The sequence below is a fragment of the Phoca vitulina genome, unplaced genomic scaffold (assembly GCF_004348235.1).
Source record: "Phoca vitulina isolate PV1807 unplaced genomic scaffold, GSC_HSeal_1.0 scaffold9, whole genome shotgun sequence".
Taxonomy (NCBI): Eukaryota; Metazoa; Chordata; class Mammalia; order Carnivora; family Phocidae; genus Phoca; species Phoca vitulina.
The window spans coordinates 10,013,637-10,030,273 of record NW_022589712.1 but is presented as its reverse complement, the minus strand read 5'-3'; the positions used below and the strand labels follow the sequence as shown (position 1 = coordinate 10,030,273).

Here is a 16,637-nt window from a genome sequence, read left to right as displayed (position 1 = left end):
AGTTTCCAAAACTCCTGAAATTATAAGAAAAAAAAGTGTGTGTGCCTATTTTTCTGAGAAAAGAGTGGGGACCAAGAAAGATTAAAAATCTTTGGTTCCATGGTCTCTCACCTTTTGTGATTTTCCAAATACTGAGATGCCCTCACCATGCTGTCCAATGCTCTGCCCATGTGTCTGCAAGGGATTCTCGCCTTGCTTGCCTCTCATGGGCAGACAGAGCCATACTCCCTTAGAGCAGGGAGTGAATGCCTCCCCCCTCCCCTGTGCTCAGTGCAGAGGGCTGGCTGCACAGAAAGGCACAGAGCAGGTGCTCCCGGGATGGCGCAGGAACCCAATATAGAGGTGTCTGCCCATTAGCATTTTTCAGGCTTTTGCATTCCCACAGTCATCTAGTGAGTACCTCGATGTGCAACATCCTGGGCTAGGAGCTACAGGGAATTGCAGGCACACACACACCCCCACCGGCCACACAAGGGGCTCCCTGTGTTACTGGGGGCTGGAGGGAGACAGAGACTGGCTGTGGTAACTTCTGTCATTTGGAACCATCTCTGAGGCAGTAAACATCCAACTCTTATTAAATGGCTCTCAGTGGAATTGGCACATTTTTTCCTCATTTCCCCTTTTAAAAATCTCAGTAAATACGTTTTGACACATTTAAGAGAAGTTTTTTTTTAAGATTTTACTTATTTATTCATGAGAGGCAGAGGAAGAGGAAGAAGCAGGCTCCCGGTGGAGCAGGGAGCCTGATGCGGGACTCGATCCCAGGACCCCGGGATCACAACCTGAGCCGAAAGCAGACGTTTAACCTACTGAGCCACCCAGGTACCCAAGAGAAATTTATATGGATCTTATTATGGCATAGATATTTTCAACATCTGGCTATTGAGTCAGTGAGAAGATGTGTTCAAATATTTGTCCCCCTGCCTGAGAGTGAAGTTGAAGGGGAGTGGTCTACTCAAGCTGCCGTAGGGTCACAAATCCGTGACAAAGACCGTCCCCGTCTCCCCCAGCAGGATGCGGTCAGCCTAGAGCCACCTGGTCCTCAGCAGGAATAGGAAAGGAACCAGCCCGTGGCTTTTCTGTTCTACTGGCCCAGCCACACTTCCAGGGGTCCATCCCCAGCTCTGCTATTTCTCAAGCAAAGTACTGAACTGCTCTCTGCCTCAGTTTCCCTATTGGGTAATTGGGAATCCCACTTCTCACCAGGTCACTGAGGATCAAGTGAGTTAATCCATGTGAGGCCTCCGGAGTACCACCTGATGCATAGCCAGAAACACCAGCCACGAGTTGTTATGAATGACGATGATCACTCCCTAAGACACACAGTGCGGGGCGTCCGCCATGAGGGGCAAGCGCAAGGGGGCTGTGTCTTGCATCCTGCCTTGTATTCATGTCATTTTGACCCGGCTGTGAGCTAAGCATACAACTGCAGTCTGCTATTTATAAAATGTCTCTAAATCTCGTAAGATATCAATACAGGAAACTGCAAGCTTAGTTTTGGAGCTATAAGCCTTTAAAGTTCTATGTCCACTGGTAACAAGCCTCCTTTGAGGGGTGATCATTTTAAGTGGCGTTGCAAATGGGGCGGCAACCAGGACATGGGTAGCAGCCCCTTTAAATGCTGGGATCCTCCCCCACTTCAGCACGCTGGTTTTAGATGCTTTACACTTTAGCATTTGTGTATATTCTGACATCACCATCGTTCTACCCGGATGGCATACTTTTGGCGACACCTCAGTATTCCTGAGATAGAAGTTCAGCTCTTCAGCAAATAAGTCCTTTGCTTTCATTCTTTATTCTCCTTTCTACCCTGACCATTTCTTGTTTCCATTTCATGTGTCCCCTCCTCCCTGACCTGTCTAGCTCTTGTCTTTTCCTTCCAGCTGTGCAAGTTCATTGCCAGTGTCACCTGCCTTAATGCAACCCACTTTTCCTTGACTCACTTTTCCTACTGCTTACCTCCATCATTTTCCCTGGACTCCACTTCACCTCTGCCTTCAAACCCCACGTGGTTTGCTTCCCCAGTCTGTCCAGGGCGGGGCGGGGATGATCGGAGGAGGGGCATCTCCGAGCCGTCACCTGTGAGAAGGCTGCTGAGAAATGAGACCATCTTTGCTACACGGGCTGCCACCCGTGTGTCCCCAGGGGCACCTGAAGCCTCCCCTCATCACCATTTGCCCCATCCGGACAACCCTGGGAGAAATGAAAGGGAGTGCCCAGGCTGGTGGCAGCCCTGGGACGGGGTCTGCTTCTCTGCATCTCTGTCTTACCCCACAAATCCTCCCTACATGTCCGTACTTACCTGCTTTTCCAAAATACTGCCTTAGTTTTCCCCTTCTCAAGCTACTTACTCCTCCCTTTCGTCTGCCTCCTGCCTGCCTCCGTAAGGAATGGACAGGGCTTGCTGGGGGCGCCGTATGTTGGCATCTCGAAGACTCTGGGTGCTCTGGGCTATTTTCATCTGGGCTAGCTGGCAGAAGAGCATTCGTCTCCTCTTCAGATGTCCATCTAGTGAAAGGGTGGTGCTTTTCTGAGTGCTTGTAGTTTCTAGAAGTTTAAACCTTAGAAGAGTAAAGCATTTTTCTACTTCTCCAAGAGCAGAGCCAGTGGTTTATGCTGATGCTGAAAGTCAGTCAACGGGCAGGAGCCCATTCATTTCTCCTATTTTGTATGCCACCCCACATGCCCGGATGATGGTATTTGTTAATAATGACATGGCAGATTATGACACTGCACTGAATACTGTACTCATTTCTCTGACCTAAAGATGAATTATATCCAATCCTGAAAAAAAAATCAGTGGTGATGTATTACAGCATGATCTATGGCTTCTATCCTTGGGAGCATTAAGAAAGCATGGGAATTTGTTTTCTGGAGCCTGTAACTTATCGATGGGGGATGCATGGTGTATATTTAAACTCCCAGACCTATGATGGATATTTTTTTCTCTCTGCAAAACATCTATATCTTGTAAATAGAATTTTATAAACATTTGTGGAACAGAAAAATTCTCTAGTCCTTTCAAATTGCCACACTCTGGGTTCATTTATCTCATCTGTTGAAGAATACCACACTTTCTCTCCTCTGGTTATAGCACATCTTGTGGAACTCTGGACTCCCCATCACTCAATGTCTGGTGAGCATCCACATTTTCTAGTTACCCATCGACTAGCTGAAAATAGCCTTAGTTGTCGGCGTGGGCTAAGGGGCTGGAAAAAATTCCCCTTAAGTAAAAATACCCCTCACCCTGATGCCACTCTGAGAAATGGTCCCCTTCAGAAGCCCACTCATAGGTAGGGGGTGGGCAGCCACCATTGGGTGAAGGGACAATCAGGGAGAGAGAAAGCATGAAGGGAAGGCCTGCCCAGGCTTTCAGGTGCTGGTGGCCATCCTTGCGCATGACTATCAACTGTTGTTTTGTGACAGTTTACTCAAACCCTCGACACCAAGCTGGGGGAGAGACCTGTTGATACAACAGTTCACGGAGCCCACCGATGGTTCACTGAGCATGAAGGAGGGGAGGGTGGAGGAGAGAGGGGCGTTGTGCCGGCCCTGGAGGATCCCCCTCTGACTAGGGACGACCCTGACGTGAAGCGAGACAGACTCAAAGGCCTGAGGGAGTGTCTCTGGGTGTTTCCGTCCAAACCTCACGTCATCCCAGCCCCTCAGGCATCCTGAGCGCTCTCCCTGCCTTCCCTGTTCTGCTCCTTGACTCCAGGCCACCGTGCTGGAGGCCGTGGTGTGCTTCTTCTCCGTCTGGTCTATCGTCGGCCTCTCGGGTTTCCACACATACCTGATCAGCTCCAACCAGACGACGAATGAAGACGTAAGTTCCTGGCGGGCCGGGGTGGTGGGTGTGGGCACCTGTGTCCAGAAATGGAGGGGGAAAGGACACAAGAGCTTGGGGGCCAAGGCCTTCCGCACATCCCATTCCAGATGTGAGCCTCTGGGAGCCAAGAATGTGCTGTGGAAGCATCTTCAGACGTCGGCCTCCATGATTCCCAGTTGGGGATCTCTGAATTGTCTTACTTTCTGAACACGCAGTCAGATACTGAGGTCAGCTAAGTGACACCCAATTCCAAAGGGAGGAGATTATCTTCTCTTCCTTTTCAGCAGTTTTGTGGGTCCCCTAAAGAGAGACCGTGGCCGGCTGACATCTCGGGGTGAACGAATGAATCCACCTCTCATGTTTAACACCTCCGTTTCATTTTTAGAGGAGACCGCCCCGACCCAGAGTTTTACTTTTTGTCCGGGATTACCTGTCTATACTTAATGTGGCCAGAGAGGAGGTATAAAAACAGGAATCATAACGTTGGAAATGTTCCTCATCGACCTGGTCCTCTTTGCTCTGAATATTTAGATTCTGACAAAAGTCTCTGTCAGTACAGCGATTAAATATCTCAGATTCAGTCAGATTGCCTTAAAGCCTTGATGAGATACATGAGTTAAGAGAACTTATATTTGGTAACTGTGGATATTCGAATCTGTGAAATTATTTTGGCGACATTGTGAGGCCAAATGCAGACAGGCTGTAAGTTGGCAGTTGGGGGAGCCATGTTAACTCTCAGCTATCATTCATTTAATTACTGTTGAGCATGCCAACTGGGAGTCTGAAACAAACCACGGGTTTGTATGAGTTGACCTTCTGGAACCTTGTAATAGAAACAAGAGATTATTTTCCCCAAAGAATGTTACTTTCTCTCTAATCTGACCTGCCTTTTGGGGATATTTCCAAGTTTGGGGTAAATACCAGTTTTCCTGGAGAAAGTGTCTCAGTTTCTCCTGGTGAAGAAGTGAATAAAGATGATTTGCATTCTTTGTGGGCTTCTCACGCTCCCTTTCACCTAAACGATGGCATTGGTGTTACTGATTCTCTTTTTCTTTCAGATTAAAGGATCTTGGTCAAATAAAAGAGGCAAAGAAAATTACAATCCCTACAGCTACGGGAATATCTTCACAAATTGCTGTGTTGCCCTGTGTGGGCCCATCTCTCCAAGGTGAGATTCGGAGAGTGTCATGCTCTTTATCAGACCTCGGGAAAGCCAACAACTTAGCTGTGGCAGCACAGCCCTCGTGAGGTGGAGACCCGGCCACAAAACCCACTGTGAGATTTGATTACACCCTCTGGATGACCACAGGGCCAGTGGTCGGCTTTGGGCCGTGGAGACACGGCCCCGGTGCAATAGAGATCTGGCTCTGTTTATGGTGCTGTTCCTGCCATCTTTTTGGTTCTTTCACCGAATTTGTGTCAAGGATGAGGAAAATCTCCTAAGGATTGAAATAGGGAAACTGAGGCACGTGATTCCTATTAATTATTGAGTCATCTTGAGCATCGGTGATGAACAGAGAGCTGCGGTTATCTTGGTAGGAGGGCCAGGACGCAATGTAGGAAGCAATTAGGAAACCTGTAGAAATGGGTGCTAAGAGCTGAGTTATATAGAATATACACGCTAAAATAGTTCAGGTGGAGAGATCAGCGTGGGCTGAAGCAGTCCAGGCCGTGTGGATGGTAACGCGACAGTGTGTGGTGGCAGAGTCGCGGACGTTCATGAACAGTGTTAGATCTGCTCTAAGTGCTTTATATGTATCAGCTTTTAAAGATTTCATTTATTTAGAGAGAGAGAGAGAGAGTGTGTGTGCACCCAAGCAGGGGGAGGGGCTGAGGGAGAGAGAATCTGAAGCAGACTCTGCGCTGAGTGTGGCGCCTGATGTGGGGCTCAATCTCACAGCCCTGAGATCACGACCTGAGCTAAAATCAAGAGTCAGCTGCTCAACCAACTGAGCCATCCAGGCATCCCTATATGAATCAGCTTTTAAATCCTCGCTCTGTACCTAAGAGGTAGGTACCATTAGACCCCATTTTGTGGATGAGGAAGCTGGCACAGAGAGGTTCCATAACGTGCCCACGTTCACTGAGCTAGTAAATGCCACCTAGTCAGGACCCAAACCCAGGCCTCTGGCAACAGACCTAGCGCGTGTGTGGAATGGTGCGTGCTGTCCCCCAGGCAGACTACACAAGTACAGAATGCATTCAGCTCCTGATTATTTGTGAGTCGACTCTCAGGTAGAGCATTTCCAACAGATTCATCAAATAATCATCCAACATATTTATTAAGCATGTGTTCCAAGTGTCTAGAATGAGTTTCCAAAACATTGCTACTTCCTCCCTCTTGGCCTCTAAATGCATAAATGGACTCCACAAAAGCTGCGGGGATGGTCTCCGAGGCAGCCCCACTCTGCACTTGGACCTCCGTGGCCAGTCATCGCCAATGTGTACTCATGGAATGCAAACTTGATTTTATTATCAGCCTCACTGAATATCATCAGGGAAGTAAGAGTGCTGCCCTCCCCCCCAGAAACAAAATCCAAGCATACGTTCTGAGGCCAAGTATTAATGGGTTATGTTACTGGCACTACTGGGTACTTAGAAATTGATTGTTTTCTAGTTTGGGCCTAGAAAGTTGGGAGCCTACTGTGCCACTCTCCTCCCAAACTGGGGCCCCTCAGGAGCCCCCTGGCCTGTTCCTCAGAGGCCTCTTCTGAGGAGGGGCTGCAGGAAGGGACAGCCAAGGACTCTGAATGAAGGGCCGCCTTGGGCTGGGGAGTCACACATGCCTGGGAGGGTGTCAGCCTCTCTCCAAGAGAGCTCCAGACCCACCCAGAAATCCCTGTTGGGGCTCTTTAGGGGCCCAGAAAACCCCTCAGGAAATGCTTGGTTTTTTACAACTTGGCTTTGTTTCCTCCTACCATGTATTTACTTGTGGATCATGGGGTCAGGCCATGAAGCCCAGGCTAGGGGCCTCGGAGGAGCATAAGAGGACAATGGAACAGGCCTCCTTCCCCAAGTCTAAAATGCACATCTGAATCCAGGAAAGGAATTTAGAAGTCTCACATTTTGAGCAAATCTCTTTTCTTGTTCCCCATTCTTCGATTTGCATTTGGCGCTGCTTTGTATTGTTTATATATCAAATCTTGTCACAACCAAACTTATGGCTTCCACGACTGGATAAGATTTCCTACTGTGGCGGAGTTGGGGCTGTATTCTTTCCAGAACCCAGGTCCCTGTGAATGGGGCATTTCTCGAGGACAGCACCCCCGCGGAACCCCGTGAACCGCTCCCGGGTTTGTGCAGGGAACATGGGCTGCTGGGCTCTCCCGCTGTGCCCACAGGCTCCCGGAGCTGGCCCTGGGCAGAAATGACAGGGGGATAGTGCTTGTCTTTGCTTCTGCCTCCAGTCGCCTTCTGTGCCCCTTCTCTCTCTGCCCTACCTCACCCACCCCGGTGCCCCTAAGAGGGCCAGAACCTTCCCCGGGCATCCCAGCCAAGCCTGTGCAACGGGGACTAAGAACCACGAGCATGCCCAGAATCATGTGCCTGAGTTGCCTCTAAAATGTTCTGAAATGGTGTAACGATGTGCTCATCAGAGTGTCTTCCTGTTTCCCTCTGAGACCTATGAACCATGAGGGCAAAGACCCACGTTTGGTTCCCTGCATGGGTCCCCAGGGCTGTGCATGGCAGCAGGGTAGGAATGGCCAGGTTTGGGGGAGGAGGTCCTCCTACGAGTCTAGCAGAGGGAATGGAAAATTGGAAAGAGAGAAAGTCCCAAGGTGTGATCAGGGTCAGGCTCTGCGGGCTGGTGCTAAGGGTCAGCCTGTCACTGACAGATTGAATAGAATGGCAAGTCTACACAGTCAAAGAGTGGCTGTGACAGAGGGCGGGGTGCAGGTTCCATGGGACACCCAGGAGGGCTTCCCAGAAGAGAGGGCCTAAGTTGTCATCTATTATAACGATGAGTAGGAACTTGGGGAAGGAATCTTGGGGAGGACACACGGGAGCAGCCTGTGCAACGGCCCTGAGGTGAAAGGAGAGTGTGGCCTGTCAGGGGAGGAGCTGAAGGAGCTCGGGTTAGGAGTGAGGGGACCACGGAGGGCAAGGCAAGAGGTAAGGCGAGGGGAGCGCGTCCAGATTAGAGGGGCTCCCAGGTCATTGTGAGGACTGAAAGGAGACTCGGGGGAGAATGTTACAGTCTTGGCTGTGTGGATGGTCCATGAAACAAGCTGAACACAGAGGATGAAAGCTGAGAAGGAGTTTGTTTTGTCCTCCCTTCTGTCCTTTCAGACTCTTTGGATGACCTCATTTTTTGTTTTTGTTTTTGTTTTGCTCCTGAATGAAATCCCCTGCAAGCCCTTTAATTTCTCCTGTCACCTAAAAACGGAACAAAACAAAGGACTCAGGGCACTTTCATGTCCTTGAGCATCGTGTCATTTCCGTGAGTAGGGACCCGGGAGTTCACTGAAAGGCAACACTCTCCACCCCTTCACCTGTAGCCACGTTAGGATTTCAGCACCTTTTGGGAAGACACAGTTCCACCCCCACTGCACACTGGCTCTGTCCCAGGGGACCTGCAAGGTTCCCATCCGCCGTGGGCTGCAGATGAGCGCTTGTCCACCCTTCTCTGCTCTTTCCACTTTGATCTTCTGTGCCCTCGCAGGGGGTCACACACTTGGTGTGAGCTGCACGGGGCTCCCGCACTCCCCTTTGGAAGATGGAGGTTCTTGTCGACTATTAGTTTTTCTAAACCTCTGGGAATCCAACCAAAACTGGAAGCAGAGAGAGTCCCATTGTCACAAGTATTTTTTCACGCCTTGTTACCGTGTCGTCTGGAGACCTGCAGGTGCTAGTTGGGAAAATTCCTGTCTCCTGAGAGCCAAACTGACAAGGAGGAGGGCGGCCTCAGCACACCAGCAGTCCACCCTCAGGAGGAGGGGACGTGTGGGCACCTGGATGCACCTGCGGCATCTCCCCGAGGCTGCGGGGCGCGGGGCCAAGCCCCACACGGTGGGGGCCACGGAGCACCCACTCGTAAGCTGGACCTCCCCCTTGCCCTTTGCAGTCCTGCCCTTAGACTCGAGGTCAACACTGAGCCTTCGCTCGGGGAGGAAGAGAGGCAGCTCTTTTGATGGCAACGTAAAGCTTTCCCCTACATCCTGTCTGGGCCACAGCAGCCCCCCAGCCATGGGGCACAGAAGAGATGGCTTTATTATTCATTAATGATGCCATTAGTCTGCAAACTTGCCTGTGGGAGACAGGGACCCACTTCTGTTCATTCAGCCACCAAGCTTCTTCTCAGCTCCTAGTGGGCGTCCGCTGTGGAGCGCGATGATTAGGAAGACCTGGTTCTTGCCCTCCTGAAGCTTACACTCCACGGCAGACGCAAATCTGGAAGCGGGTGATGCCGACATGATGTAGCCGACAGGGTGCTCCGAGGGGACAGCGGAGGGGCCCGGTCCGGGGTGGGGCGCGGGGTGGGGGGCAGGTGCTTTGGGGGAAGAAAAGATGAAGACTGCCCTCCGGAGCTGGCAGGCTGCTAGACAGAGGGGACTGTAGATAAAATCACGGCGACGCAGGCAGAAAGTGGTACGTAGCACTAGAGGGGTCACGGGGAGGGCCGGGAGACTCCAGAGAGGGGCAAGAGCACGGGCTGGGGGCTTTGGAAGCTGCCCGTGGAGAACGGACAGTGGAAGGGAAGGGAGAGCGACTGGGGCGAGACAAACCCGAGCTGCAGCGAAACGCAGGGCCCGCCAGCACCGAGCGCGAGCGGGCTGGGGCGGGGCTTGCGCCGCGTGCCGCGCGCAGGCGCAGGCGCAGGCAGGTACCACGCGCTTCCGGAAGGAGTGGACCCGGCAGCGCTGTGCTTGCAGTAAGAAGGCATGGGCTGAGGCTGGGGCGGGAAGTGGGGACAAATGGTAAGAGGCTGCGGAGTGTTGGCGGGTGATGGAGCGCCCCCACAGCAGGGCAGGCAGGCGGGGAGACCTCATGAGGACTGGGCGTTAGGCGGAGGGCCGCTGGCCATGCCGGGTGTGGTCGCGGGGGCTGGGGACGGGGTGGGAGACCATGGGAGTCCGCAGCAGGTGGCAGGGAGGGAACAGGGGCTACAGGCATTTTTTAAAGGCAAGGGTGACGGAATTTGGTCCCTGACTGTACGTGAAGGTAAGTCAGGGTGTAGCCCCAGGTGCCGGCAGTGGGGCCCCACATAGAAAGAGGGAGCCCCAAATGGAAATTAAAATAGGGTTGATGGCATTTTTGGCTTTTCGTTCACTCTCTTCCTCCGTATTGCTTTGTTTTCTCCGGCAGCCTCATTGACAGAAGAGGGTACATCCAGCCTGACACGCCACAGCCAGCCGCACCCTCCGACGGGATTGCCGCGTACGGGGCCACGCAGTCCCAGAGCGACATGGTAGGAGCGCCTGCCGCAGGGGCCAGAGCTCCCTGCAGAGGCTTCCCTTCTGCTTCCGTGTCACTAACCCAGTAACACACCAAGCACCCCTAGAAACCTGCCCGGGACGCCCATCAACTGAAAGGCCCACGCGAGGGAAAGGGAGCCTGAAAGAAAGCAGTGCCCAACAAAGGATTAGGGCCGTTGAGTGGTTGGTGTGTTCCGGGTCGCGTAAGGGAAGTACACATGAAAAGGTCTTCCAGAGACAGGTCATGGCACCTTGTGATGGCAAGTCCCCTTGCACAGAAGCAGGGTGCTGTGTGGGGGATGAGATGCAGCTGCGGGCACCAGGGCTGGCTGGCCGGATAGCCCCTTTCTGTGCCTTTGCCTCACTCCGCGCCCACCTCCCCCAGCCCTCTTGAAGGGTGCGGTGGGTGGCCAGTTCTCCCCTCTCTCAGCCCAAACCTTAGATCAGCCATGCATACCTTAATGCACATAATCAGACGAGGTGTTCTTCATTCAGAGCCCAAACTGAGCGAGTCTCTCCAAAGAGGGCTCACAGGTGTCCTGCGAGGCATGGAATGTGGACAGGCTTTGTTTCCAGTCTGCAGGTGGGAGACTTGGGGCCAGGGCGGGAGCCCCTCCATGGGTACCTGAAAGCACAGTCAGGCCTGGCTCTGACCACCAGTCCCTTAAAAATCCTTAGGTGTCTGGAAGACAGTGGCTTCACTTTATCTGGAACAGATTTCCCTAAAGAAGTTCCATGTTTCAGAAAGGGACCCAGTCTGCGGCGCCCCCACCTTGGAGCTTTTTGTTCTTTGTAGACTGGAATCACCTGCAACAGTTTCCATAACAAGCAGGTCAAAGACCTGCCTTTTGGGGTAGACTGGGAAAATGACAGCCTCCTGGACGCTTTGTTTCTGCTTATAAAGAACTAACTGCAAGGTGAAAGCCAACAGTCTCAAGACAGTCTCTGTAAGCGCTCAGGGCTAAGGGAAAGCGCTTCATCCCCGCGACCCTGTGGCCGTGTTAACAGCCCTGAGAATGGGCTCCAGCCCCCAGCAGAAGCTTGCTGGGGGTTGATTGTTGCTAGTGGTGGTGTCTAGTTTGTTGTGGTGCTTTGCTTTGCTGATAAAGCGTCTCCTTGAAAGGCAAGTACATGCAGGTCACGGTCCTGGCCACTCCACTCTGTAAGTGGTCACAGGACATCTTGTTCTGTCCGCATTCACCCACACAAATGACCCTTAAGGGTCACCGCCTTGTTTTTCAGAGGAGGAAAATGAGGACAGAGAGTGTAAGGAGAGAGGCCCACAGGAAAGGAGATTACATGTATTTGGCACCAATTGTGTTCAAAGCACTTGATGAGCAGAATCTTGTTTAATCCAAACCAACAATGGCAAATGGGCATGCTTGTCTCTTGCTTTTTTTTTTTTTTTTAAAGCTAGGAGAGGTAGATCATCTGCCCAAGGGCAAATAGCCACGAATTTGTGGATCCAAAACCAGTCTGATGGGTAACGCCCGTGTTCACTTCGTATACTGCTTCCTTTACGTGAACAGGCACTAAAGACAACGATATCCATGTTCAGGAGTCCTTCTCAGCTATCGGCAGGTGCACGATAAATGTCGCGTAAGGACAAAGTTCCTGTAAGGAACCCTGACCACGGCAGCCACTGATAACTCCTGTGATGTGTGTTCGTGTTTTCACACATCGCATATATAACCTCTCACTCATTCAGTGACTCTTCCTGAGTCCCTACTGTGTGTTGAGGACTTGACTCGGCGGTAGGGATGCAAGGTCTGTGGAGTGCAGTCGCTCTGTCCTCGAGGAGGCCGCGCTCCGGGGACAGGACACACGCACACGTGAAGGATGTAGTAGGAACCTTCACGAGAAGAAAACTCTGATGGCAGTGGTCCTTATCAAAATTAAAGAACTTACATGAGTTTCACCCCGTGACTCCCATGCTCTGCACTTTCTCTAGATTTAAGAAGTAAACAAGGCCCCCTTCAAGGTGTTGACACTGACAAGCCTGTTTATGATAAGATGGGATGAGGGCATAAGTTATTAATTCCACAAGCATTTATTGAGCACCTACTGTGCGCCTCTATGATAGCGCAGATTTAACAAGGGAGACCAACCATTTCGCTCCACACGGTTAATCAGAGTCATCAGAATTGCTCTTGTGCCTCTGGGGTCCAGGCCGTCTAGACCTGCGCAGTGACCCCCGTTAAGGCCGTACCCCCGAGGGCACTGGCCTGGCAGCAATGGTTAGGCTGCCGCTGCCTGTTCCCATGGGAAGGCCACCTCCCAAGTAGCCAGTGACCCTGAAGGCACTGCTCTGTGGCGCCATAAGGATTGTTTGAAGAGGACATTTCTGAGATGAAGAAGCTGTAACGGGGAAGCAGCGCCATTGCTAAGCCCTTGTCATTCAGTCCAGTGTACGGATCCTTTCTAAGGCATCACTTCGTCTCCAGCTTGGACTCTTAGGTCAGGAAGCATGAAAATTACTTTTAAAAACCTCAGGCTCCTTGCCCTCCTGTTCTTCCTTCTCTCTGGAGATGAACTGCACATGTTAAGCGCTGGTCAGATCAGGGGCTTGGGCAGAGCTCTGACCTATCATGGAGCCTCTTCAGGCCCAACTCGGGTCTTCCTTATTCTCCTCTCCAAGCCGGGATGGGGATTAATTGTGCAAAGAGCCAGGCTTCTGCCACTTACTAGATGAGTGACCTTGGCAAACTGCTTAACCTTCTGCCTCAATGTTTTCATCCATAAAATGGGAACATTGGTATCTTTACCTTGTAGGGTTTCTATGGGGATTAAGTGAGTTAATGCATGTTAAGCACTTAAAACCTTGTCTAGCACAAGGTAAGTATTATTTAAGTATTAGCTATATTATTATTATTATTATTGTTATTATTATTATCATCATCATCATCTCCCTGATATCCATGGTGACAGGGTCAGCCAGGTCAATTGCATCCACGCTGAGCAACTGGAGAACAATGGACATGACTCGGGTGAGGGAAAGAGCCTCAGTGGGAAGCAGAGAGTGAGAGCTCCAGTCCTGGCTCCCACCAGTTATCTCCCTGACGATTAGCAAGTCACTCTGCTTCTGTGGTCCTCAGTTTTCCCCACCTGCAAAATGGGAGCTGGGACTAATTTGTCTCTAAAGTCCCATCTAGCTGGAAGCTCTTTGTGAGTCTCTGATCTTTGCAGCTTGACAGATAGGTCAGAAGAGCAGAGGTCTGGGCTTCATATCAAAACTTCCCCTTCTTATTTGTCTCATATTTCTCAAATCTCTAGGATAAATCCTACCTAGCCGTGATGTATAATCCCTTTTATATGTTGCTGGATTCAGTTTGCTGGTGTTTTGTTGAGGATTTTTATATCTATATCCATAAAAGATTTTGGTTTGCAGTTTCCTTTTCTTGTTTTGTCTGGTGTTGGGATCAGGGTAATATTAGCTTCATAGACTGAGTTGAGAAGTGTTTCTTCCTCTTCTGTTTTTTTGGAAGAATTTATGAAGAACTGGGATTAATTCTTTTTAAAAGATCTGGTAGAAATCACCAGTGAAGCCATCTGGTCCTGAGCTTTTCTTTGTGGGTAGCTTTTTGATTATGAATTCACTCACTACTTTTTACAGGTCTATTCAGATTTTCCACTTCTTCTTGAGTCAGTTTTAATGGTACATGTCTTTCTAGGAATTTATTTTACAAAGTTATCTAATTTGTTGCCCTTGTCTCTTTGGTCATACATCAGTATTGTTTTATTATGGAAATAGATGAAAGGAGGAAAAGTTAAGGACTGGAAAAGTAAAAACAAATAGAAAATGAGAGGAATCTGTAGAAGTGAAGGGAGAGGGCAGCAGTAGCCCAGGACCATGGTGAGAGAGAAGGAACACAGGTGGAGTGAGCTCGGAGCCGGGAAATCGGTGTTTTAGGTTTCTCACATGCTGTGAAATGCATGTACCTCCCCCAGCGTGGGCTGCAGGTCCTGCTCTGAGTAATGTTAGGACCAGGAGAAATATGCAAGCAGTTTCCAGGAATTGTCAAAATACGGAAAAAGGAGCTGAAATATTTCAAGACTGAAAATAAACTAATTCCTTGAGGCAAATTGTAACATGCCTTTCTTTTGACTTGCTTCGTCTGCCTCCAACAGACACCCCAACCAAGAACACCACAAACTGAGCCAACACATCAGGACCAGCAGTGCTTGGCCAGAAGGAAGCCCAATCCCTGCAGGTTTTCTAGTGTCTGAGGCAGCACCCAGGCCCTTACCTTCTGCTCTTTAGGACATGTGCATCATCACTAAGAGCAATTTGTCCACAAGCAGTCCACCATCTTCCTTTTTATTTATTTATTTCATTTATTAGATATAATTAGAGCTCACGATCAATAAAAAACATTCTTGAGTCCCAGTCCCCAATTAGACAAATGTGAAAACTGGCTTTAAATCCTTTAAAGTTGAATTTAAATCACAAGGTGATTTAAAAAAAAAAAAGGTGAATTTCAGGCAGTTTTAAAAGTGGAACCAAGTTTATTTAATACAGAATTATACTGTGGTCAAGTGGGTTTCTGCTGGGGTTTATCACTCTTTGCAATCATCAGAGTGTGGACAGTATTGATAGTGTTACTGCAAGGCTCATCTCATTTAATCCCCACAACAACCTGCAAGGTGTTCCCATTTTACAAAGCATGAAACTGAGGCTTTAGAATAATGACTGGCTTGCTCAAAGTCACACAGCTAGTGGTTCAAGGCCTGGTTGTTTTCCGCTAATTCAACTTCAAAAGCCCTCAAACTGGTGTCAGCTGAACCTCTTCAGATCTTGCCCTTACATCTGGCAGCTGAGCTTACTATGATCCAGTGGGCCTCAGCCTTGGATGAACATTAGGATCACAACGCTGATATCCTGAGCCCAGTTAAGTCAGAATCCCCAGGTGGTGGTCCAAGCATTGGCGTTATAATGATCCTGGAGGTGATTTTAATCATCAGCCAGCATTGAAAACCATCACGATAGCCTTCAAATTCTCTTGAATTCTCCAAAAATGTGGGTTAAAGGAATGATTCTTGAGCCATATTTTGTTTTGACACAAAGTTTTTCTCGAAAAACCTTGGGTCAGTTGGGCTCAACTAAGACATGATCTGTTCAGAGAATATTCATATTCAGGTGTATGGAGGATTTCAACAGAATGTGCTAGCAAACGAGAGGCCGGGGAGTTGTGGAACTCCAAACAGAAGTACGGTTTCAGGCAAAGCTTTCTGGAGGAGATGATGTCTGAGCCAAATATTAAGAGATGAGTTACAATGCATTAGCCACCCAGGGGTGGGAGAGATGCTCCAAGCAGAGCACGGACAGAGGCACGGGCACACGTGGGGTGGACCTGCGTGCCTGTGCGGGAGCAGGAGGATTGAGTTACCAGGCTGTGGGTTGCAAAGCAGGTGTTGGAGGGAGCTAAGGCAGGAGAGGAGAGTGTGAAGAGCCTTGGGTGCCTTATAGTCAGTGTGGATTCCTATTCATGGTAGGGAGCCATTGCAGAGACTCAGTTCAGTGAGCGATACCATCAGATTTTCTTGGGGTGAATGGAGCCCGGGAGGTCATGTGGGGTGCAGAGGGAGGCATGTTAATAAGGAGACAGGGAAAACAGAAGAAGACCTTCACTGTAGGTCTAGCTGCAGTAGGGCTGGCCGGGACAGCTGAGATGGGTTCAGAGAAGAGGCAGCAACAGTTAGGGGCTTGGAGATGGAGTCTCTGTGGAGGTCTGGGGACAAGGAGCCAGGGATGCCCCCGCCTTTCAGCTTGGTGACAAGGTGGTCATAAAAGCCACCAAAGGAAACACAGGAGGAAGGTTGGGGGAAGCTGATGGTGGCATTTGGATGTCCATAGATAGCTGGGGGTGGTGGGGAGGTGCCCTGCCGGGAGCTGGAAAGCTTACGGTTTGCCTCCCCGTGCTTACAAAGGAATGATGTGACTTGTAGAAATTCACTTTGAAATAGTAGAGATGTGAGTCAATTTTATTAGTTGTCCTAGAAGTAACAGCCAATCGTGCATTTTTAAAAAACCGCGAGTTGCTCATGTTGTCATCTATTAACCTGATTTCGTCTCTCATGCTGGAAGATTCTTATTTTGAAAATCAACATTTATTATCTTTTCCTGACTTTCTCTCCACCCACCCCTGTCAACTCTGCCCTCACCAAGTCAAATCAAGTCTCTTGATCGAATTGGACACCAGTGAGGATGATAGAATAAAGCCGAAAGATAATGAAGGGGAAAGCTTTGCAAATGGACAGCTTTCAGTACTCAGTGCAGCAGGGAAAGGTAGAGGTTGGTGTGACCTCACAGCCCCTGGGCTTGCATTCACCAGTCCTGACGCTGGGGGCTGGGACACTATGGGCAAGTCCCTTAGTCCCAAGAGCCTCCAATT

At 50.0% G+C, this 16,637-nt stretch overlaps 1 protein-coding gene across 2 annotated transcripts in view; it reads left to right on the top strand.

The window, feature by feature from the left end:
* Positions 1 to 16,637, top strand: part of ZDHHC14 (zinc finger DHHC-type palmitoyltransferase 14) — a 267,133-nt gene that overhangs the window by 243,277 nt on the left and 7,219 nt on the right. For both annotated transcript variants that reach the window (XM_032407580.1, XM_032407578.1), the window contains 3 exons: positions 3,724 to 3,826; positions 4,888 to 4,997; positions 10,136 to 10,238. In XM_032407580.1, coding sequence (XP_032263471.1) covers positions 3,724 to 3,826; positions 4,888 to 4,997; positions 10,136 to 10,238 — 316 coding nt within the window. The remainder of the gene's footprint in view (positions 1 to 3,723; positions 3,827 to 4,887; positions 4,998 to 10,135; positions 10,239 to 16,637) is intronic.